At 39.3% G+C, this 24,534-nt stretch overlaps 1 protein-coding gene and 1 long non-coding RNA gene across 3 annotated transcripts; one reads left to right on the top strand and one right to left on the bottom strand.

The window, feature by feature from the left end:
* Nucleotides 1-201: 201 nt before the first annotated feature.
* LOC118767077 lies at nt 202-17,073 on the top strand. Its single transcript, XR_005002970.1, has 3 exons — nt 202-212; nt 2,874-2,878; nt 16,939-17,073. It is a non-coding gene; the product is annotated as an uncharacterized LOC118767077 (long non-coding RNA).
* On the bottom strand, nt 9,017-24,534 carry LOC115222250 (mediator of RNA polymerase II transcription subunit 4). Of its 2 annotated transcripts, none has more exons than XM_029792408.2 (6): nt 24,402-24,534; nt 22,082-22,203; nt 21,856-21,971; nt 19,723-19,867; nt 12,490-12,543; nt 9,017-9,371 (listed from the first exon to the last, which is right to left on the bottom strand). In XM_029792408.2, exons 1-6 carry the CDS (start codon nt 24,464-24,466, stop codon nt 9,079-9,081), a joined length of 795 nt encoding a protein of 264 aa, XP_029648268.1. In that variant the 5' UTR covers nt 24,467-24,534; the 3' UTR covers nt 9,017-9,078. The 2 variants fall into 2 exon arrangements, with proteins under 2 accessions (XP_029648268.1, XP_036366997.1); XM_036511104.1 differs by lacking the exons at nt 9,017-9,371; nt 12,490-12,543 and adding exons at nt 16,309-16,858; nt 19,271-19,285 and having other exon boundaries at nt 19,679-19,867.

Here is a 24,534-nt window from a genome sequence, read left to right as displayed (position 1 = left end):
AAGACTTGTGGAAGTCACGTTTTATGTTTAATCCGGAGATAAGAAACAGTATGTTTATGATTCAGTGAAAATACATAAAGTTTTAGCTCTGTAGGAAGATTTTATCTCTTTAATGAAAGAGATAAAAACACTAGCACCGTATTGTGATGATTCAGAGGAAATATTCTCAAGAAATAACGCATAAATAATGGTTCTATAACGATGAAGAAAATGTCTTAACCAAATGTTGTATTAGAATTATTTTAACTTTTCATCTAAATAGGAAATGAGGTTTTGTTTGTTTGCTTGCTTGTTTGTTGCTTCGTGCAGTTGTTAAATATATTGGAGCCTACCCATGTCGTGTTCGAGATTACATCATCTCGAGAATGAGTAACATGGATGGCGAGTTTTTTGGGGTTTGTGGGGGGGGGGGGGGTTGCAGGAATAATTCTTTGAATCTTACAGCAGCGTCATTGTAAGTTTTTTCGGTGGAACAAAAAATAAAAACAAATTCATACATTAATCGGTGTGTTTTTTGGGTTTTTTTTTTCTTTTTCCGTTCTCCTTTCTGAAACATTAAAAAGATATAAATCTCTTTTTTTTATATCTCATTAAATCGAATCATCTTATGAACGACTTAGCAAATTGTAGCAGAATGGAACGAAACCTATTTTCTTTTCTGCCTAATTTGGAATTAAAAATTTTTTAAATTCTGATTCCATATTCGGTAGTAGTAGTAGTAGTAGTCGTAGTAGTAGTAGTAGTAGTAGTAGTAGTAGTAGTAGTAGTAGTAGTAGTAGTAGTAGTAGTAGTAGTAGCAGCAGCAGCAGCAGCAGCAGCAGCAGCAGTAGCGGTAGTAGTAGTAGTAGTAGTAGTAGTAGTAGTAGTAGTAGTAGTGGTTGTAGTAGTAGTAGTAGTAGTGGTTGTAGTAGTAGTAGTAGTGGTTGTAGCAGCAGCAGCAGCAGCAGCTGTAGTAGTAGTAGTAGTAGTAGTAGTAGTAGTAGTAGTAGTCCTTTGTGCTATAAGCACAAGGGCCTGAAATCTTGGGGTGAGGAGCACGTGTCGATTACATAGATCCTAGTACTCAATTGGTACTTCTTTTATCGACCCCCCAAAAGGTTAAAAGGCTAAAATCGACTTCGGTGGAATTTGAACTCAGAACATGAAGAATGAAAAGCCGCTAAATCTTTTGTCCGGTGTGGTAACGATTCTGCCAGCGCCAGTTGAGGAGGTGAACTGACGGAATTGTTACCGCGCCGGACAAGAGGCTTAACAGCATTTCTTCCGGTTCTTTACGTTCTGTGTTCAGATGCTGCTCGCATCCACTTTGCCTCTCTCAACCATTCTGGATCGATGAAATAAGTACCAATAAGGCGGCGAGCTGGCAGAAACGTTAGCACGCCTGGCGAAATGCTTAGCAGTACTTCGTTTGCCGCTACGTTCTGAGTTCAAATCCCGCCGAGGTTGACTTTACCTTTCATCCTTTCGGGGTCGATAAATTAAGTACCAGTTACGCACTGGGGTCGATGTAATCGACTTAATACCTATATCTGTCCTTGTTTGTCCCCTCTGTGTTTAGCCCCTTGTGGGTAGTAAAGAAATAAGTATTTCGTTTGCCGCTACGTTCTGAGTTCAAATCCCGCCGAGGTTGACTTTGCCTTTCATCCTTTCGGGGTCGATGAAATAAGTACCAGTTTCGCACTGGGGTCGATGTAATCGACTTAATCCGTTTGTCTGTCCTTGTTTGTCCCCTCTATGTTTAGCCCCTTGTGGGCAATAAAGAAATAAGTATTTCGTTTGCCGCTACGTTCTGAGTTCAAATCCCGCCGAGGTCAACTTTGTCTTTCATCATTTCGGGGTTGATTAAATAAGTACCAAGTTTCGCACAGGGGTCGATGTAATCGACTTAATCCGTTTGTCTGTCCTTGTTTGTCCCCTCTGTGTTTAGCCCCTTGTGGGTAATAAAGAAATAGAAATAAGTACCAGTTGATCTTGTAGACGTAGTTGATGTACTGTTTGGTGGTGTGTAGAAGCAGCCGTTGGTCTGTTGGTCATGTGCTGTTTATACAGCAACGATGTAGGCAGGCGTCTGATGGAGATGAAAGCGTAGACTGGCTGGTGTCATTAACATCGTTGCCGGAGACGAGTTGCGTGTGGTCAGTGGCGTGTGCCAAAGGTTTTCTTTATTTCCTACTAGCAGTATCGCCCGGTGTTGCTCGGGTTTGTAAGGGAAATAATCTATATAAGCATTTTTAGAGATGTAAAGTATAATAGCCATCTCAATATGACTAACCACAAAGGGGGGGGTGTTACTGTAGCCTTTTACGTTCTGAGATTTAATAATACATTTTTAGAGAGTTACTTCCCTTATATAATAGCAAAAAAAAATGCATTAAAAATGGGAAAAAATGATGAAAAAATTTTTTTTAATCGTAGACCCATCGTAGACGCGCGCTACTACCCAGAACGGCTCGATATGAATCACGACTATAAGATACCCGCTTTTGGTTACACTGCAACGCAAAATGTGGGAGTAGTTAGGAATCTAAATCGTAGGAGACAGACACACAACTTGACTTTTATATATAAAGATAACAGGATACATAGAGGGTACAAACAAGGACAGACAAAGGACACATACAGGTCAGATACACTCGTTACATTAAATAAAGGTGAATGGGTTTATATGTGCATATGGCGTATGCCAAAGACCTAGAGCAGTCGAGAACTGTCGTTCTTATAGAGATCACTAGGCTCCCCAGAGCTGGTGATTAATTTCCCGCGTCAGGAAAAACAAACTGTTACGCCAACACGATTGGACAACTGGAAACCGACCAATACAGACAATTGGTGCTAGTATGATATACGGTCTACCGCAGTGTCATACAGTACAGCCTGGGTTATCTACCTTATTTTTCAGATATTTCAGAGATTAAAAATTTTCAGATATTTCAGAGATAAAACACTTCGTACATTATAAAGGAATTACACAAATAAGAAAAGCTGAATCTTATGTTATTTTATATGATAAAAAAAAATTACACAGATAAATCAAGACAATCCATTTTATCGATAAACACTCCTTATGTCATTAAGGAACGATACAAATAAATCATCTAAGGCTTTCTTCATTACCTTCCAGCAGTAATTTTTAAGGTAGATAACCCTGGCTATACTGTTTGACACCGTGGTAGACCACGTACTATACTAGGTAGAACCGTTAGCACGCCGGGCGAAATGCGTAGCCATATTTCGTCTGTCGTTACGTTCTGAGTTCAAATTCCGCCGAGGTCAACTTTGCCTTTCATCCTTTCGGGGTCGATAAATTAAGTACCAGTTACGCACTGGGGTCGATGTAATCGACTTAATCCCTTCGTCTGTCCTTGTTTGTCCCCTCTATGTTTAGCCCCTTCTGGGCAGTAAAGAAATATATACTAGCACCCGACAATTTCCGCTAATCACAAGGTCATGAGACCTGCTGGAACGAAAAGGCTCGTGGAGCCGATATCCAGGTATTTAAGTCTAGACAACTCAAAATGAAAACATCTCACACATAATGACAGTGTAAATCACTTCTGCTACTCATCCTTAAAATACACATCGTTATTTAAGTACCAGTCAAACACTGTGGCCGATGGAATCGACAGGCCCCCAGAAATTTGCTTGTCCCTTGCTAAAATTCGAAACCATCTTTAAAATACCATTCTTTCATTATTTAAGGTACCGTTATTTAAAATAATAATAATGAAATTATTGTATACAGTGCTCAGGTGCACCACAACTTGTCAGAAATTGCATATAAAGTATATGCAGTAATGTAGAAATGTCTGGAAAGCGAACAATGTATGAGTCAGATACATGCTTGTGTGTGTATGGAGGGGAGAAAATCAAGTGTAGTGTTGGCGAATCTCAGGAAGCATGAGAAATATTTCTGTTGAACACCATAATACAATCGCCAGGATTTTTCAACAAAACGATAAAATCATAAGACCGTGAAACCATTTTATTTATTTCTACCGAATCGTAATGCATTGATAGTATGATCGTAAAATAAGGTTTTCACAGAATATTTAAACAGAACAGTCATTTCAAAACGGTTTTTATTTTTTTTTTACACATGAAAAGTTGAAGTTATATAATGATATCGGCCACATTTAAAGGTGGTGCTCCAGCATGGCCACGGTCAAATGACTTAAACAAATAAAAGAATGAAAGAAGAAAATCTATCTGTCTGTCTGTCTATCTATCTATCTATCTATCTATCTATCTATCTATCTATCTATCTATCTATCTATGTAGTGGATAATCTCTATCCATTTATCTATCTTTGTCTTTTTCTCTATCTATCTATCTATCTATCTATCTATCTATCTATCTATCTATCTATCTATCTATCTATCTATCTCTCTCTCTCTCTCTCTCTCTTATCTCTCTTTCTCAACATTGACTACATCGATCTGGTGTCTAAATAATAATAAATATAGGAATACGAACAACTATCATTAATAATGCAAACCAATGACGCCATAAACACAGGGGAATAAATATAAAATAACCATTTACGTATCATACTTAATGCATACACTTACAGATGAGCGCTCAATTGCTGCAGTATTTCCCCTAAGATAATATTCCTTATGAATGTGTTGTGTTAAAACCATAATAAATATCAGAGAGAGAGAGACGAAAATTTATCCCAGCCGTGACTAACAGATGTGTTTTGGCCTTTTAGGACCTTATTAACGGTGCGTACTCATAGTTAGCCACACGCTTAACCAAGGCGTTGTCGTTCTGATATAGCGAAAAGCAAATAAAACATTCACTGATGCTGCAAAGAGCTGCGCAGCTGAATAAAATTCCGGTATACGTAATTGACGCAGTATTTAAATAAAATAGCAACCTATGTATCATACTTAATAGATATACCCTGTCGATAGACTAATTACTGCAAAATGGAACAATCATTTATGGCTCGGTCAAAGACCGGAAACAACCACCCACTTTTCTTGAATTACCTCCAATACGAGACAGAGGTGAGAACAGGGATCGTCCTTTGACCAGAGATCTTGTCTAACCGTTTCCAAAAGACTGGGCCCTGTTAAAGGCACCCAAGGATCGGGAAGGCGTGTTAAACCAAGCAATGAATGGATTAAATCCATCACCCACTCAGGTAGATACAGTCGATTAGGCAGGCTTCCACCGGTTTCCGTCTAACAAGTTTTATTTGTATGGTTTGTCTGAGGTTACAGCAGAAGACATTTGTCCAAGGAGCCGCGTGCTGGGAACGAACCCAGAACAAGAAATATATAACATGTATATAATGTTTGTATGTGCGCACACATGCATACCTTTTATCTTACACTTGATTTAGTCATTGGACTGTGGTCATACTGGGGCACCTCCTCGAAGGGATTTAGTCAAAGAAATTACTCCAAATATATAGATATATATACTCTTACTCTTTTACTTGTTTCAGTCATTTGACTGCGGCCATGCTGGAGCACCGCCTTTAATCGAGCAACTCGACCCCGGGACTTATTCTTTTGTAAGCCCAGTACTTATTCTATCGGTCTCTTTTGCCGAACCGCCAAGTAACGGGGACATAACCACACCAGCATCGGTTGTCAAGCAATGCTAGGGGGACAAACACAGACACACAAACACACACACGCATATATATATACATATATATACGACGGGCTTCTTTCAGTTTCCGTCTACCAAATCCACTCACAAGGCTTTGGTTGGCCCGAGGCTATAGTAGAAGACACTTGCCCAAGGTGCCACGCAGTGGGACTGAACCCGGAACCATGTGGTTGGTAAACAAGCTACTTACCACACAGCCACTCCTGCGCCTATATTTCTTTTTTAAGACTGGTACTTATTCTATCAATGTCTACAAACCAATGCCGAACTAACCAGCATGGTTTGTCAAGTGATGAGTGGGTGGTGGATGGGTGACAAATACACCACACACACGTATGTGTGTGTGTGCGTGCGTGAAGAGAGCTAACAGAAGACCACTCAGCGAATGTCTCATTGAACGAAGATTAAAACTAGGTTGCAAAACGAACATTAAAACTAGGTCACAAATGGATACCACCGGTGAGAAGAAAAAGAAGATGACCAAAAGTTACTTGATGTAGCACATTCATAGCCAATATGTGAGAAGCCAATATCACATGACAGGATGCTCAGAAACCCGCGGCCAATAGAAAGCAGTAGCGTCGACTTTACTAACCTCTGTGCTCAAGAGCCCCGGAGTAACTGAGATTTTACCGGTTTATCAGAGTGCAAGGCTTAACTACTGAGTCATGTCCCCTTATGAAATTACTTCCCTTTATGAAGTAACTACAGATATCCGTAAGTGGATCTCCGTCACTTTAGACCAGGGGTTCCCAACCATTTCATCTATTGACCCCTTAGGTTACTATTTTATTCTAGTGGACCCCTATAAATATTCAATGCTTAAAACTAGTTTCATAGAAACTTCTTTCAAAGCTCCTATTCAACGTACACATTAACTTGTGTAGGTTGAATTATGTAAAATAGGGGTTCCCAACATTGTTTTGCATGTGGACCCCATGAGAGCTATCTTATCATCTGTGGACCCCATATATGCACATGTAAATTTTTGAAATAAAATATTTGTTTGTAGGAGTGGCTGTGTTGTAAGTAGCTTGCTTATTAACCACATGGTTCCAGGTTCAGTCTCACTGCGTGACACCTTGGGCAAGTGTCTTCTACTATAGCATCAGGCCAACCAAAGCTTTGTGAGTAGATTTGGTAGATGGAAACTGAAAGAAGCCTGTCATATATATATATATATATATACACACGTATGTTTGTGTGTATATGCTTGTGTGTCTGTGTTTGTCCCCCAACATCGCTTGACAACCGATGGTGGTGTGTTTACGACCCCGTAACTTAGCAGTTCAGCAAAAGAGACCGATAGAATAAGTACTAGGCTTACAAAAATAAGTCCTGGGATTGAGTTGGCTGACTAAAGGTGGTGCTCCAGCATGGCCACAGTCAAATGACTGAAACAAGTAAAAGAGTATACAATGGGCTTCTATCAGTTTCTGTCCACCAAATCCACTCACAAGGCTTTGGTCAGCCCGAGGCTATAGCAGAAGATTTGCTTAAGGTGCCATGCAGTGGGACTGAACCTGGAACCATGCGGTTGGTAAGCAAGCTACTTACCACACAGCCGCATTTAAATTTTGCTGTGTCTAGGGAGAGTCATCATGATAATATACAAAAACGAAATCTATTTAAAATGAACCCTTTTACTGCAGAAAACCAATACATCCACTCAAAATTTCATTATCCTTAACTGCATAAAGTAGTTTTATATACCAGTCTATCTTTTGTTAAGTAATATCATGTTTGACACTATTCTCTGTTGAAATATGTCAAGTTTATTGTGGCAACGTAACTTGCAGAAAACACCAGTTTTATTTTTTGATAGCTATTGAAGATTGTTACTGGAATAACCATGACATTTAATTTCATGGTTATTTTGTGAAAGGACTAAATAACTTACGATGAAATAATTTCATGTCTATGTTTTATAAATGACTAGCAGTATCGCCCGGCGTTGCTCGGGTTTGTAAGGGAAATAACTATATAAGCATTTTTAGAGAGTTACTTCCCTTATATAAACCGAGCAAAAATGCATTAAAAAACGAAAAAATGATGGTAATTTTTTTTTTAAATTGTACTCATCGTAGACACGCTAATACCCAGAAGGGCTCGATATGAATCACGACTATAAGATACCCACTTTTGGTTAAAGTGCACTGCAAAATGTGGGAGTAGTTAGGAATCTAAATCGGAGGAGACAGACTCTCACACAACTTCAGTTTTATATATAAAGATTACTAAAGGTATAAAATTTTATTGAGAACACCAGGTGCTGGTTTTATGATAAAGAGTAGCTGTAAAGCTTTTGTAATATTTTAAACATTTTAGCATTCGGCTTACTCTATGAAATGTTATGTTTATTTATTCACATTGCTTTGAATTAATTAATTAATTATGCATTAGCTTGTAGCTTTGCGATTTCAATGAAGTGATTGTTTATTTTTAGAATGACAGTGTAGGATAGGTGTGAGAGGCTAAATCTGGCCAGTTTAAACATAAAACAAGAAGAATAATTGGGCCAGATATGGTGGGTTTAACCCTTTTGGGACCAAACTAGCTGAAACCACCTCCGGCTCTGTAGTACAAATGTCTTGTTTTCATAAGTTTTGTATTAAAATCTTCACCAAACCTTAGTCACAATTTATGTTCCTAACACTAGCTGAATGACAACTAAGTTATTTTACTAAATTCTTTGTTATATTTAAAATAATTGAAAGAAACACAAAGCATCTCAAAATAAATGCAGTAACGAAAGGGTTAAGGCGGTGAGACGGCAGAATCGTTAGTATGCTGGGCAAAATGCTTAGAGGCATTTTATACGTCTTTACATTCTGGGTTGAAATGCTGCCAGGGTCAACTTTGCTTTCCATCCTTTCAGGGTTGATAAAATGAGTACAAGCTGAATACTGGGGTCGATAAAATCAACTTAGCCCCTTCTTTGAAACAGCTGGCCTTGTGCCAAAATTTGAAACCAATATTTCAAACATGTTACAAGTTTATTGATAAAGAAATCATGCCGGTGGCACGTAAAAAGCACTATCCGATTGTGGCCGTTGCCAGCTTCGCCTGGCCCCCATGCCGGTGGCACGTAAAAAGCACCATTCGATCGTGGCCATTTGCCAGCCTCGTCTGGCACCTGTGCCGGTGGCACGTAAAAAGCACCCACTACACTCACGGAGCAGTTGGCATCCAGCCGTAGAAACATTGCCAGATCAGACTGGAGCCTGGTGCAGCCTGGTGCAGCCTGGTGAGCCTGGTGCAGCCCCAGTTGAACCATCCAACCCATGCTAGCATAGAAAGCGGACGCTAAACGAAGATGATGATGATGATGATGAAATTAAATTTGGAAGATGTTGTTCAATTAATTGGAAGATTAAAAAAACATTACAACAAAAACTAATAGAAATTTTATTAATTTTACAACAAATAAAGACGTACAAAACTCTTGAGACGTTAAGGGTTTTCTTCATCACTCGAACTGCTGCTGGATGAATCACTAGACATTATTTCAACATCTTCGTTATCCCTTGAAGCATGATTCCGAATAGATTCTGAGAGTCCAGCACTACTTGCTACACCACTTCCCATTGAGGTATTGAGACCACTGGCCGAGAGACCAAACATTGGTGTGGGAGGATCGAGAGATGGTACAGATGATGACGGTGGCTGTGGTGGAGGTGCCAGTGGAGGTTGCAAAGATGAAGACTGCCAGTTGAGTGTGTTGCTCTGTGAGTTTTGCATATGATCTGAAGAAAAACACAATATTACAATGCTTAATATAAACATAATTAATGATTACAGTTAAGTTCACTGCCATCAGTTCTTCACAGGAGAGAGTTCACTGCCATCAATTCTCCATGAAGAAAGTTCACTGCAAGGAAAGTTTACTGAGAAAATACATCCATAACATCTCACTATTAATAGTTAAAAACTATTTTACCGACAAAAAATGGTGAGCTGATGACACTCTTTACTCTTTTACTTGTTTCAGTCATTTGACTGCGGCCATGCTGGAGCACCACCTTTAATCGAGCAACTCGACCCCGGGATTTATTCTTTTGTAAGCCCAGTACTTATTCTATCGGTCTCTTTTGCCGAACCGCTAAGTAACGGGGACATAAACACACCAGCATCGGTTGTCAAGCAATACTAGGGGACAAACACAGACACACAAACACACACACGCATACATATATATACATATATATACATATATACGACGGGCTTCTTTCAGTTTCCGTCTACCAAATCCACTCACAAGGCTTTGGTCGGCCCGAGGCTATAGTAGAAGACACTTGCCCAAGGTGCCATGCAGTGGGACTGAACCCAGAACCATGTGGTTGGTAAACAAGCTACTTACCACACAGCCACTCCTGCACCTATAGTGAACTTTCCCTGCAGTGAATTGATAACAGTAAACTTACCGGATATGATAATTAATAGTGAAACTTAATTATGCTGCAATAGTAATTTCTAAGACTGTGACAGACAGATGGTTTACAGGGTTGTAGGGGAGAGCTTACTTAATTGATCCTGAGCACCACTTGAACTCAAAATTCACGCAGATGGAACTAAAACAGAGAAAGTATTTATTTTAAGACCCTACCATCCCAGCCACTTCAGTTAAACTACAGCATAATTATTAACTGCTTAGAATCCATGCTAATTAAAGCAGTCTAGCTGAATAGAGAAACTATGCTAATTAAAGCAGCCTAGCAGATAATGAACTGATATACATCAGATCCTTTCCTGATAAGAATGTTTATACATAATAAACCTTAATTCTATCTGCAGATGGAATGTTTCTTTAAATATGGAATGTTCCTGTACATATGGAATGGTGTACCTTTAACTCTTTGATTCCAACCTGCCAGTGAGAGCCCTTAGGCCTATAGTAAAAAGCACCATCCGATCGTGGCCGTTTGCCAGCCTCGTCAGGCACCTGTGCCGGTGGCACGTAAAAAGCACCCACTACACTCACTGAGTGGTTGGCGTTAGGAAGGGCATCCAGCCGTAGAAACATTGCCAGATCAGACTGGGCCTGGTGCAGCCTTCTGGCTTCCAAGACCCAGTTGAACTGTCCAACCCATGCTAGCATGGAAAGCGGACGCTAAACGATGATGATGAGGATGATGATCTAAATTAAAACTTTCTATCAAAATTCTGTCTGTTGATGTTCCAAACACCAGCCTAATAATGACAAAGTTATTTTATTAAATTCTTCATTATTTCTAAAATTAATTGAAACGCGGGCAGCGTATTTTGAAAGAGATGTAGTACCAAAAGGGTTAAGGTAATGGAATCCATTAACAGAAGCTGCTTTTTGTTTTATTGATGGCAAAAATGGCAAAGTGCTAAATTAACCTTTTAGAATTCAGACTATTCTGTTGAATATAATCCTCGTTTAATCACATTATTTTGAATTAATTATGCATCATTATCTTATGCCAGTGGCACATAAAAAGCACTCACTACACTCTCGGAAAGGTTGGTGTTAGGAAGGGCATCCAGCTGTAGAAACCTTAAGGCGGCGAGCTGGCAGAAATGTTAGCACGCTGGGCAAAATGCTTAACGGTATTTTGTCTGCCGTTACGTTCTGAGTTCAAATTCCGCCAATAAAGAAATAAGAAACCTTGCCAGATCAGACTGTTTTAGCTGAAGAATGGACAAAAATTCCTTTGGAAACAATTCAAACTTTGTACGAGTCTATACCTCATAGAATTCAAACTGGTACCACAGGGGTTGCACAAAATAATGGAAAAAATCTTTAAATTTCAAACAAATTTATTTTAATATTGTATAGGACCACCTTTGGCAGCAATTACAGTTTGAATTCTATGAGGTATAGACTCATACAAAGTTTGAATTGTTTCCAAAGGAATTTTTGTCCATTCTTCAGCTAAAACAGTCTGATCTGGCAAGGTTTCTTATTTGTTTATTGCCCACAAGGGGCTAAACACAGAGAGGACAAACAAGGACAGACAAACGGATTAAGTCGATTACATCGACCCCAGTACGTAACTGGTACTTAATTTATCAACCCTGAAAGGATGAAAGGCAAAGCTGACCTTGGCGGAATTTGAACTCAGAACGTAACGGCAGACGAAATACCGCTAAGCATTTCGTCCGACGTGCTGACGTTTCTGACAGCTCACCACTACCAGCTCCTGCCAAACCACCCAACCCATGCCAGCATGAAAAACAGACATTAAATTATGAAAATATGTGTGTATCCAGTAGTAGCAGCAGCAGCAGTAGCAGCAGTAGTAGTAGTAGTAGTCCTTTGTGCTATAGGCACAAGGGCCTGAAATCATTTGACTGTGGCCATGCTGGAGCACCACCTTTAGTCAACCAACTCAATCCCAGGACTTATTTTTGTAAGCCCAGTACTTATTCTATTGGTCTCTTTTGCTGAACTGCTAAGTTACAGGGTCATAAATACACCAGCATCGGTTGTCAAGCGATGTTGAGGAGACACAAACACAAACATATACACACACACATACATATATCCAGACATCACTGGCAGGTTGGAATCAAAGGGTTAAAGGTACACCATTCCATATTAAAGAAACATTCCATCTGCAGATAGAATCAACTAGCTTCATTATCATACAAGCCAGGCTGTTCATTTCTAGTCTTCAGCAAGAAACATGTTACTTTGCTTAGAAACAGGAGATGGTTGGCAACAGGATGGGCATCCAGCTGTAGAAAATCTGCCTCATTAAACTCCATCCATGTAAGTATGGGAAAGTGGATGCTAAATGATGATGTTGAATTCACAGGTACAAATACTGATCCATGAAAACGGGCTGCAAAAAAAAATCATTTTCAAACCAGAAAGGAATAAAAACTAATACATACCTAAATAGCCATGACGCATTTCAAAATCTGTTGGATATGGTCGACGAGGGTCTCCTACAAACATAAATAAACAGAATTAAAATAGATTAACCTTTTAGAATTCAGATTACTCTGTCATATGTAATGTTTATTTATTCACATTGTTTTGAATTAATCATGCATTGTCTTGTGGGTTTGAGATTTAAATGATGTGACTGTTTATTTTTAGGATGACACTGTAGGGTAGGTGGGAGAGGCCAGATCTGGCCAGTTTAAATGCTAAAGAGTCAGATATTTACAATATATTTTTAAAACATTTATTTATGTGTGTGTGTGGTAAGAAGCTTAATTCCAAACCACATGGTTCCAGGTTCAGTTTCACTATGTGGAACCTTGGGCAAGTGTCTTCTATTATAGCCTTGGGCTGACCAAAGCCTTGTGAGTGGATTTGGTAGATGGAAACTGAAAAAAGCCTGTCGTATATGTATATGTGTATGTGTGTCCTGTGTTTGTCCCCCACCATCACTGCTTGACAACCGATGTTGGTGTGCTTACGTCCTTGTAACTTAGTGATTCAGCAAAAAAGCTCAATAGAATAAGTACCAGGCTTTAAATAAATAAGTCCTGGGGTCCATTTGTTCAACTAAAACCCTTCAAGGCGGTGCAAATGGACCCCAGGACTTATTTATTTAAAGCCTGGTACTTATTCTATTGAGCTTTTTTGCTGAATCACTAAGTTACAAGGACGTAAGCACACCAACATCGGTTGTCAAGCAGTGATGGTGGGGGACAAACACAGGACACAAAAACAGTTAATCCAAACAAGAAAACACAGAAAAAAAGAGAAAAAAACACAGCAACGCAGGACGTGGAACAATTAAAGTATTATTGACGCTCAGGAAAGAAGGGAAGGAGGGTTTAACGTTTCGAGCGGAGCTCTTCGTCAGAAACAAGGAGAAGGAAAGATCCCAAGGAGGGAAGACAGAGGAGAAAATATTTGAGCTGGTGGTGCTTAAGAGATCACTTTATATATATATATATATATCATCATCATCATCGTTTAACGTCCGTTTTCCATGCTAGCATGGGTTGGACGGTTCGACCAGGGATCTGGGAAGCCAGAAGGCTGCCCCAGGCTCCGGTCTTATCTGGCAATGTTTCTCCAGCTGGATGCCCTTCCTAACACCAACCACTCCGTGAGTGTAGTGGGTGCTTTTTACGTGCCACCTGCACTGGAGCCAGGCGAGGCTGGCATCGGCCACGGGCGGATTGGTGCATTTTACGTGCCACCTGCACGGAAGCCAGTCGAGGCGGCACTGGCTTCGGCCACGATTCGGATGGTGCTTTTTACGTGCCACCGACACGGAAGCCAGTCGAGGCGGCGCTGGCATCGGCCACGATTCGGATAGTGCTTTTTATGTATCTCCAGTCCAGGGGTCCTGGCATCTGCCAGGTGCCAGTCATAGGATTGGTTCAATTTCGATTCCGATTTCACTTGCCCCAACAGGTTTTCGCAAGCAAAGGGGGGTAGGCATAGGTGCCTGTCGTCGGATGAGGTTCGATATCGACTTCGCTTGCCTCAACAGGTCTTTGTGTGTCCAAGGGAGGAAAGGCAGGCATAAATGGGCTGGACTCACTTGTCCTGCCTGGTCTTTTCACGCACAGCATATTTCCAAAGTTCTCGGTCGCAGGTCATTTCCTCGGTGAGACCTAAAGTTCGAAGGTCGTGCTTCACCACCTCGTCCTAGGTTTTCCTGGGTCTACCTCTTCCACGGGTTCCCTCCACTGCTAGGGATTGGCACTTTTTCACACACCTATCTTCATCCATTCTCGCCACATGACCATACCAGCGCAAACGTCTCTCTTGCACACCACAACTGATGCTCCTTAAGTCCAACATTTCTCTCAGGGTACTAACGCTCTGTCGAGCATGCACACTGACATTACACATCCATCAGAGCATACTGGCTTCATTTCTCGCGAGCTTACACATGTCCTCAGCAGTCACGGCCCATGTTACACTGCCATGTAGCATGGCTGTTCGTACACATGCATCATACAGTCTGCCTTTTACTCTGAGCGAGAGGCCTTTAGTCACCAGCAGAGGTAAGAGCTCCTTAAACTTTGCCCAGGCTATTCTTACTCTAGCCGTTACACTTTCAGTACACCCACCCCCACTACTGACTTGGTCACCAAGATAACGGAAGCTATCAACTACTTCTAGATTTTCCCCCTGGAAAGTGACGGAAGTTGTTTTCTGCAGATTTTCAGAAGCATCTGCCACATACAAAAACTATCTTCCCAGTTAGCCTTCCTTTGACATTGCTGCACCTCTTATGTGTCCATAGCTTACATTGGGTACATCTTATAGAGTTTCTACCTACACCTTTTCTACAGATCGAGCAGGGCCATCTTCCTGAAGACATTTGTGGATTGTCTACCTTCCTACTTATTAGTACTTTGGTTTTAGCTAGGTTGACTCTAAGGCCCCTTGATTCTAAACCCTCCTTCCACACCTGGAACTTCTCCTCCAGTTCTGATAGTGACTCAGCGATTAGTGCAAGGTCGTCAGCATATAGGAGCTCCCAGGGGCATCCTGTCTTGAATTCCTCCGTTATTGCCTGGAGGACTATGATAAATAGGAGAGGACTGAGGACTGAACCTTGGTGGAATGCATACACAAGCACATATACATGTGTGTTTTTTTATATATATATATATATATATATATATATAGTGAGAATTTACAAAAGACGAAGACTGGTGTGTAAACAACAAACAGATGTATTAGTTTAATGCTCAGGAAGTGAGAAAGTCTTTTACGTTTCGAACCTTCCCTCTTCGACAGAAAGGAACACAGAAATAAACAGGGAGAGAAAATAAAAAAAGGTTTAGTTGCTAGCGATGTATCATAGATGAGATCCAGATATTCTTCATGTAGCTGACACTTAGTGGTGCCCAAAAGATCCAAACTTTAAATCCAATATCTTTACAGGGGATCGATTCCACAAGGTAAAGAAAGGCTATGAAAGGGATCAAGTTGAGCAGGTATAGAGGCAATTATGCAGATAAACAAATCAGACACATTAAACTATCTCTGACTTCCCTTTCACTGTTTACAAATTCAATAAATTAAATACCAGAGTAACTAGCGAGATTGATTATTATCTACTAAAACTCCAGCACGGCCACAGTCTAAGGTAAATTGTAACGGTGAGGAAAATGTTAGCATTATCATAATAAATGTACTTTTAAAGGACCATAGTTTATATAATTTTACCAGGAACTGAAGGTAGCGTTTAAGGCCTGGAGAGTTCTTCCCCTTTAATGAAAACCATTAGTTATGAAATTAAGGTGAAATCTAAAGCAAACCGAACTAAAATCAAAAACAAAAAACGAAAACTCATATTAACATGAACAAAACTAGGTTATTTAAGAAACACTCAAAAACCGTTAGATTCACTCCGACATTCATATTTAATTTGCCAAAATATTTTCATCGCTTTGAGACCGCGACCTGTTCACTGACAAGAGATGCAGCACGGAATTTTGTCAGTGAACAGGTCGCAGTCTCAAGGCAACAAAAATATTTTGACAAATTAAATTGAAATGTTGAAGTGAATCTAACGGTTTTTTGTGTGTTTCTTAAATGGTTTATAAACACCTTCCACGCTGCAAAACTAGGTTAAAAAGACATTAAATAAACCACAGATCCATCTTCAAGAAAGAAGAGAGGAGGAATAGGTTCACTTTGAAGACGGGCGACTGAGGGAGTGCAAATATTCTTATCCAGAGACAATTTCAACATGAAATGGTCTGTTATTGAATATAACATGCCACACATGAATATTGCTAAACAATAGCAACCATAAAACAGTTTTAAAATATTATATCTTGACCAGCCACAAAGCTACCTCCTCATTAGGTTGTCCGGAAAGTTCTAAGTTAAATCTTTTAACGCTTCATTGAACACACCTGAAACGTAACACAGTTAAAACTTTGGCATTGCTTCAAGTGGTAATGCATCTCTTCTTTGTTCCTGACTAAAAATAGATTTATCTTTCATTCTGGTTATCTGTAGGTGAATCAACAGTTCGAAGGTGGTTTGCAAAATTTAAAGCTGGAGAGTTTAGCTTGGAAGATGACGGTCGCAGTGGAAGACCTTCAAAACTGGATGAAGATGTTTTGAAGACAAAAATCAAAGAAAACTCAAATATTACGACTAGAGAACTTGCAGGGGAATTGAAAGTTTCTAAAAGTACAGCTCAGGAACACCTAGTGAAGCTAGGATACATTTCTCACAATAATGTATGGGTCCCTCACAAACTCTCAGAAAAGAACTGTTTGGACTGGTATTCCCTTTGTGATATGCTTTTGAAATGGAATAAAAGCAAGCCTTTTTAGAAACAATTTGTGACTGGAGATGTCAAAGGGATTGTGTACGGAAGTGTAGTGCAATAAACAACAAAGAGTTTGTGTAAGGATCCCCCAAAACAGCAACCAAAGACGAATATCCATGCCAAAAAAGCTATGCTTTGTGTTTGATAGAATCATAAAGGCATTATTTATTATGAGCTTTTCCCACAGAACCAGTCCATTAATTCTGATGTGCAGTCATCAGCTGGTTAATCTGAACCAAAAAAAAAAAATCAAAGAATTAAGGCCAGAGATTGCCAACAGGAAAGGAGTCGTGTTCCAACAAGACAATGCCTGACCACATGTGTCTGGCTACTCAAAGTTACATGAACTTGGCTAGGATCTCTTAACCCATCCACCATATTCTTCTGATATTGCACCATCTGACTACCACTTGTTTTTTTGTCTCTACAGAACTAATTGCAAGGGAAAATATTAAAAAATTTAGATGGAGTCAAAATGCTACTAGATAACTTTTTTCTTCAAAACCAGTCAAATTTTATGCTGATAGATGGACAAAGGTCATTAATAATTATGGAAATGATTTCCTTGAATAAAATTTATTGAAAGGTCAATTATTTACATCCATGTTTGCATATTAAAAAATGCTCAGAACTTTCCAGACAACCTAATACTTCCCAGCTTTCAGTTGAGGGGCCATGTCTTACAAGGTACTTGTGGTCTCCCTGGGGCTGGTGCAACATAAAATGCACCCTCTTTTATTCGTTTCAATCATTTTGACTGTGGCCATACTGGAGCACCGCCTTTAGTCGAGCAAATCAACCCCAGGACTTATTCTTTGTAAGCCTAGTACTTATTCTATCAGTCTCTTATGCCGAACTGCTAGATTAAGGGGAAATAAACACACCACCATTGGTTGTCAAGCAGTGTTGGGGGATAAACACAGACAAACAAACATATACACACACACATATATATACATATATACAATGGGCTTCTTTCAGTTTCCATTTACCAAATCCACTCACAAGGATTTGGTCGGCCCGAGACTATAGTAGAAGACACTTGCCCATAGTGCTATGCAGTGGGACTGAACCCAGAACCATGTGGTCCGTAAGAAAGCTACTTACCACACTGCCACTCCTACGCCTAAGAGTGGCTGTGAAGTCTGTGCAATAGTTAGCATTAGGAAGGGCATCCAGCTATAGAAACCATGCCAAAACAGACAGTAGAATTCGGTGCAGTCTTCTGGCTTGCCGACCCTGATCAAACCACAACCCATGCTAACAGGGAAGGTGGAGGTTAAATAATGATGACAACAACTATGATAATAAATTACATCAATAATATATAGTACCTAACTGATTGGTTGGATGAAAAACTATAAAGACCACCCAGATCTTCAAGACCACTTGACGTCTAAAGTGTGCAACCACATGAAAAGCTGTTAATATTGTGGATCCTCTTCACTTAATGTTGACATCAGGTAATTGTTGTCTAACAAGGATCTTGTAATTAAGGAACAGTATGGCTCCTGTGCAGGTGGCACGTAAAAAATACCATTTGAGCGTGGCCGTTGCCAGTAGCGCCTGACTGGCCCTCATGTCGGTGGCATGTAAAAGCACCCACTACACTCTCGGAGTGGTTGGCATTAGGAAGGGCATCCAGCTATAGAAATTCTGCCAGATTAAGATTGGAGCCTGGTGCAACCATCTGCTTCGCCAGACCTCAGTCAAATCGTCCAACCCATGCTAGCATGAAAAGCGGATGTTAAACGATGATGATGATGATGGTGACAAGTAGTCAATTTTAACGATATGATAAATAAACACCCTTTACTTTATTCATAATACCATATGAAAGAGTGTTGTGTGTGTCTGGGTGTATGAGGGGGTACTGAAAAGCTCCTGGCTTTGGGTAAAAGAAAACACTACATATTCCCCTCTCTGATTCACACACTTATTGCAGCAGTCCTTCAGTTTTCCTAAGCCCTGTAAAAGAATTCCGAAGGCCTTTTGTGATACCCTTAAAGCCAGGAACTTTGCAGTACCCCATCGTACACCTCCTTGTCTTTACAATAAATTATATATATCTCCGTGTTATATATAGGCGGTGAGCTGGTAGAAACGTTAGCACGCCGGACGAAATGCGTAGCTGTATTTCGTCCGTTACGTTCTGAGTTCAAATTCCACCAAGGTTGACTTTGCCTTTCATCCTTTCGGGGTCGATAAATAAAGTACCAGTTACGCGCTGGGGTAGATGTAATCGACTTAATCCCTTTGTCTGTCTTTGTTTGTCCCCTCTGTGTTTAGCCCCTTGTGGGCAGTAAAGAAATATATATATATATGTTTGTGTGTGTGTGTGTGTGCATGCGCACATGTATACACATACATTGATTGCATTTCACATGCATGTGCAAAAAGACAAAGGTGAGCAACAGGAGTGGCTGTGTGGTAAGTAGCTTGCTAACCAACCACATGGTTCTGGGTTCAGTCCCACTGCGTGGCATCTTGGGCAAGTGTCTTCTGCTATAGCCCTGGGCTGACCAATGCCTTGTGAGTGGATTTGGTAGACGGAAACTGAAAGAAGCCTGTCGTATATATGTATATATATATATGTGTGTTTGTGTATATGTTTGTGTGTCTGTGTTTGTCCCCCTAGGGCTAGTATGTTTATGTCCCCGTCACTTAGCGGTTCGGCAAAAGGGACCGATAGAATAAGTACTGGGCTTACAAAGAATAAGTCCCGGGGTCGATTTGCTCGACTAAAGGCGGTGCTCCAGCATGGCTGTAGTCAAATGACTGAAACAAGTAAAAGAGTAAAAGAGTAAGAGTAACATGTAGACATGTAGAAAAGAGTAAGAAACCAATACAGTACCAGGTGCCCATGTAACAGGTGCTGCAATAGCATTACTGGCACTGATTCTGTGTGCAAATTTGATAAGTTCCTCAGATGATATTGTCTTTTTGTTAGCTTGGGCAATGGAGTTCAATTTCTGCTTCGCTTGGTAGATTGCAGTTGCCTGAAAAGAAACAATCATATTTTTTTATCATGAGATTCTAAGAATGGCAAAAAAAAAATATAATAAAATAAAAGAAAATAAAGAAAAAAGAGGGGGAGGAAACAAAAAAAAAACAAATAAAGAACAAAAAAATCTCCATATATTAAATAAACTGACAAAGATTTTTCCATTCTGGAATCCTTCTCTTATTCATTTCTACCATTCTCATTCAATAGACATTCAAATAAACATCCCAAGTACCTGTTATTATAAACGCCTACCCTGAAGAATTAGTCACATCAGTAACCATTCTTTGGTATATTTTTAAACCGAATATATTCTTTGTCTCCACAAAGTTAATATACAACCTGCTAAGTGTTGTCATCATCATCACCAATACTACTAATAAAACAACAGTCCACAATAGTTTACTGTGCTAAATACTTTACACTTTTTACATGTTCTGAGAAAAAAAAAAAAAACAGTTTTTATCTCACTGTATCAATAAAATAAATATTAGTAATATAATGGGTTGATTCAGCTGCCTGCATTAATTATTACAAGAAATTATAAAAGAAATGTCTATTCTTTAATTATTCCAATTTCTATCCATGTAGTACAGTGGAGGCACATGGCTTAGTGGTTAGGGTATCAGCATCATGATCGTGAGATTGTGGTTTCGATTCCTGGACCAGGCGACGCTTTGTATTCTTGAGCAAAACACTTCATTTCACGTTGCTCCAGTCCATTCAGCTGGCAAAAATGAGTAACGCTGCGATAGACTGGCGTCCCGTCCATCTAGGAAACACATACACCATAGAAACCGGGAAACCGGGCCCATGAGCCTGGCTAGTACAGTAGCAAAGTGCTTGAAATGTCCAACAGCTAAAGGGGATGGATGTCATTGAATCCTAAATCTACTTGAAAATTATTTCTCCTAGAAAAGCTGTTAAAAACATAGACAGTTATATCAATAAAATACAACATGAATTACAAAAATAAAACCAGAATAACATTTGCTAATTTTAGGCATAGGAATTGCTGTGTGGTAAGTAGCTTGCTTATGAACCACATGGTTCTGGGTTCAGTCCCACTGCATGGCACCTTGGACAAGTGACTTCTACTATAGCCTCGGGCCGACCAAAGCCTTGTGAGTAGATTTGGTAGACAGAAACTGAAAGAAGTCCGTCGTATATATATATATATATATATATATATATATATATATATATATATATATATATATTGATCAAAATAATGTATGAATGTACATATATATATATGTATGTATACATGTGTGTGTGTATCTGTGTTTGTCCCCCGTAACTTGCAGTTCGGCAAAAGCGACCGATAGAATAAGTATTGGGCTTACAAAGAATAAGTCCTGGGGTCGATCTGCCCGACTAAAGGCGGTGCTCCAGCATGGCTAAAGGCCAAATGACTGAAACAAGTAAAAGAGTAATAAATGAAAATAAAATAAAAAACTGTTTCCATGCATTTTCAATGATATAAGATTCTTTCAAATACTGTATTTTGAAGCATTTCAAGTCAGAATAGTATATAGTGTAAGCTTTCAAACATCATCACTCTTTCTCCAAATCCAGCAGCATTTTACATGGAATTTTTGGTCCACCAAAGTCATCTTGATTTATAAGTCAACCAATCTTGTTTGGCTGTAAATCTTTGATCTGAAAAATTTGACTTCATCATCATCATCATTTAGCGTCCGCTTTCCATGCTAGCATGGGTTGGACGGTTCAACTGGGGTCTGTGAAGCCAGAAGGCTGCATCAGGCCCAGTCTGATCTGGCAGTGTTTCTACGGCTGGATGCCCTTCCTAACGCCAACCACTCCGTGAGTGTAGTGGGTGCTTTTTACGTGCCAGACGAGGCTGGAAAACGGCCACGATCGGATAGTGCTGGGCCAGGCGAAGCTGACCAGAAAACGCAGTAGTTTGTTCTTACTCAAATGTCTCCCACACATCACACAATTTTAAATAATAGTTCTTACTAAAATGGTTTCTGCTTCTTTGAAGTTCTTCTGTAAATTTCTGATATCGGTATCTCGCTTTTCAACTTCCATTTTTAATTCATCCATAATTTTCTGGATATCCATCTGTTCTTCAGCTTGAAAACAAAAGTTGTTTTTTGATAGTTGACAGTAGAATATTCAAAATAAAATTTTAAAACTGTCAAAGTAATTAACGAGACAAATCAATTCAAACGAAATAACTCACCAAGTTTTAACGATTCTTTCATTTCTTTGTCTTTCTGGACAAGCAGTTCCATCAAAAGGGCAGGATCTGGTGCATCTGTCTTCTGTTGGTTTTTCGGGGTGCTCATCACATCGAACAACTCCCTTAGAAATAACATCAAATGGAACTTCCAATGAAGTAAATTATACCATTTAACAGAAAGACAATAAACAAACAATCACCAAAATATAAGAGAAACAATAAATCTGTGCTACAAATGTGACAGGTTCATCAATTCTGTTCTTTAGTATTTACTACATTCTCTGCTATTTAACTCTTTACCTGTCCTGTGTGTGTCACAGGTGATACATCGGACATAGTTAATATTGTGGATCCTCTTCACTTAACGTTGACATCAGGTAGTTGTTGTCTGACAAGGAACTTGTAATTATAGAACAGTATGGCTTCTGTGCAGGTGGCACATAAAAAATACCATTTGAGTGTGGCCATTGCCAGTACTGCCTGCTGACCCTCGTGCCAGTGGCATGTAAAAGCACCCACTACACTCAGAGTGGTTGGCATTAGGAGGGGCATCCAGCTGTAGGAACTCTGCCAGATCAGATTGGAGCCTGGTGCAGCCATCTGGTTCACCAGTCCTCAGTCAAATCTTCCAACCCATGCTAGCATATATGATAGATGTTCCCAACTTTTTTCCAGTCACCAGAGTAATTTGGTATAAAGTTTTATATCACCAAGAATATGAAACAAGGGCTAACTAAGAGTTTGAAAATAAGCATCGGCATTTAGGATGAACTTATGAAAAGACTTTGGAAAGGCAAAAGACTAACAATATAAATTACATTCAGTGAAACATGTTTTCAAATTTAGATTCTTGTTTACTGATTGTACAAAGGATCTGCAATTTTATGAAAATGTTCATACTCTTTCGAAAATGACTTGCAAGAGGCAAAATAATCTAAGGGAAAGATTAAGGTTAAAAAAAGTATTAGGGGTCAAATCGTCATCATCGCTTGACGTCCACTTTCCATGCTGGCATGGGTTGGACGGTTTGACTGGGGACTGGTGAGCCAGATGGCTGCACTAGGCTTCAATCTGATCTGGCAGAGTTTCTACAGCTGGATGCCCTTCCTAACACCAACCACTGAGAGTGTAGTGGGTGCTTTTACGTGCCACCAGTCATATGAAATTGTCACCCATAATTATGACCCTAGTATCGATCTATTGCATTTCAATCTGTTTAAGGGCTAGGGTTAAGGGGGGGAGGGTATTTTTTTTTCTTCAGAAATGTAAATAAACCTAATCTGTTTCTTAAACGAGAGACATATTTATACAGCACAGAATGTTTTCACCTCAGTAGACGTCAGTGATTGGTTGAAATTGCAGAAATTGAAGAAAAAAAACAACAAATATCTTACAAACAATAGAATTTTCTCAATAAAACCAAGAGAAAATGATGTTTTATAAACACATTCTACCAGCATACGAAGTTTAAAAGTGTTTGGTTATGTGGAAATTATTTTAAAAAACTGCCGTTCAAACCGAAAAGATCCATTGTTTTTGTCGGTAAAATCCGTTCAGGGCCTTCCTTCGGATTCTTAAACTCCAGGTCCTCTTTTCCACGCCGAACACTGATATAAACCATTTAATGAACTCTTCTGATGCTGACCATCACGAATACATTCGATTTCTAATTTTTTAAATTTAATTTACATTTGTCTAGTCGAAAACTACAGTGAAACATTAACAATCTCATGTGTTTCTGGAATATACACACAAATTCAGGATGAAACAGATATACAATAAAACAATATTCAGTTTGGCGTGGGATATTTACAGTCAAAACAATTAAAAATACCTCATTTAATCTTGAAGTTTCTGGAACCTAAGTTGCTGGAATCTTTTTCTTATTCATTTCTACCATTCTCATTTAATAGACATATTCAAATAAACATTCCAAGTACCTGTTATTATAAACGTCCACCCTGAAGAATTAGTCACGTCAATAACCATTCTTAGAATACTTAGTAAGAAATAAGAAGGGAATTCACTAAGTTTAATGTGAATTCGTTTTCGATTATTACATTACAGATGTGAATACGTCTTTTTATTCACTAAAACAAAACTTCGCAAGAACTGGACAGAACCTGAAAGTTTCAATTAACAAGAAAACAATTAGCAATATAAAAGTAATTTATAATGCGTTGCTGTATCCCTGAATGTTTGACAACTTCAATACAACGATAGTTAGATTTAACGAAAAATTGAAAAACGAAAATAAGTATGACTGGATGTATATCCATAAAAAGATTGATTTAGAATATAAAATATCATAAATACGTACTTAGATACGATTTCAATATCATCTATTAGGGTTAGAAGCTTTTGTTTCGTGCTAATTGCCGCCATGTTTTCTACTACACGGTGTCAGCTCGAAACTTGCTTTCCAAAATTAATGTTCCGCGGTGGGTTTTTTT

Source organism: Octopus sinensis, linkage group LG19 (genome assembly GCF_006345805.1).
Source record: "Octopus sinensis linkage group LG19, ASM634580v1, whole genome shotgun sequence".
NCBI lineage: Eukaryota > Metazoa > Mollusca > Cephalopoda > Octopoda > Octopodidae > Octopus > Octopus sinensis.
The sequence above is the reverse complement of the archived record's forward strand: the minus strand, read 5'-3'. Positions and strand labels throughout refer to the sequence as shown.

Coding starts and splice junctions, on each gene's coding strand:
- LOC115222250 (XM_029792408.2), bottom strand. CDS start 24,466: ATGGCGGCAATTAGCACGAAACAAAAGCTTCTAACCCTAATAGATGAT. Junction 19,868..21,855: donor AAGAAGCAGAAACCATTTTA/GTAAGAACTATT, acceptor GTTTCTTTTCAG/GCAACTGCAATCTACCAAGC. Junction 9,372..12,489: donor AATGCGTCATGGCTATTTAG/GTATGTATTAGT, acceptor GTTTTTCTTCAG/ATCATATGCAAAACTCACAG.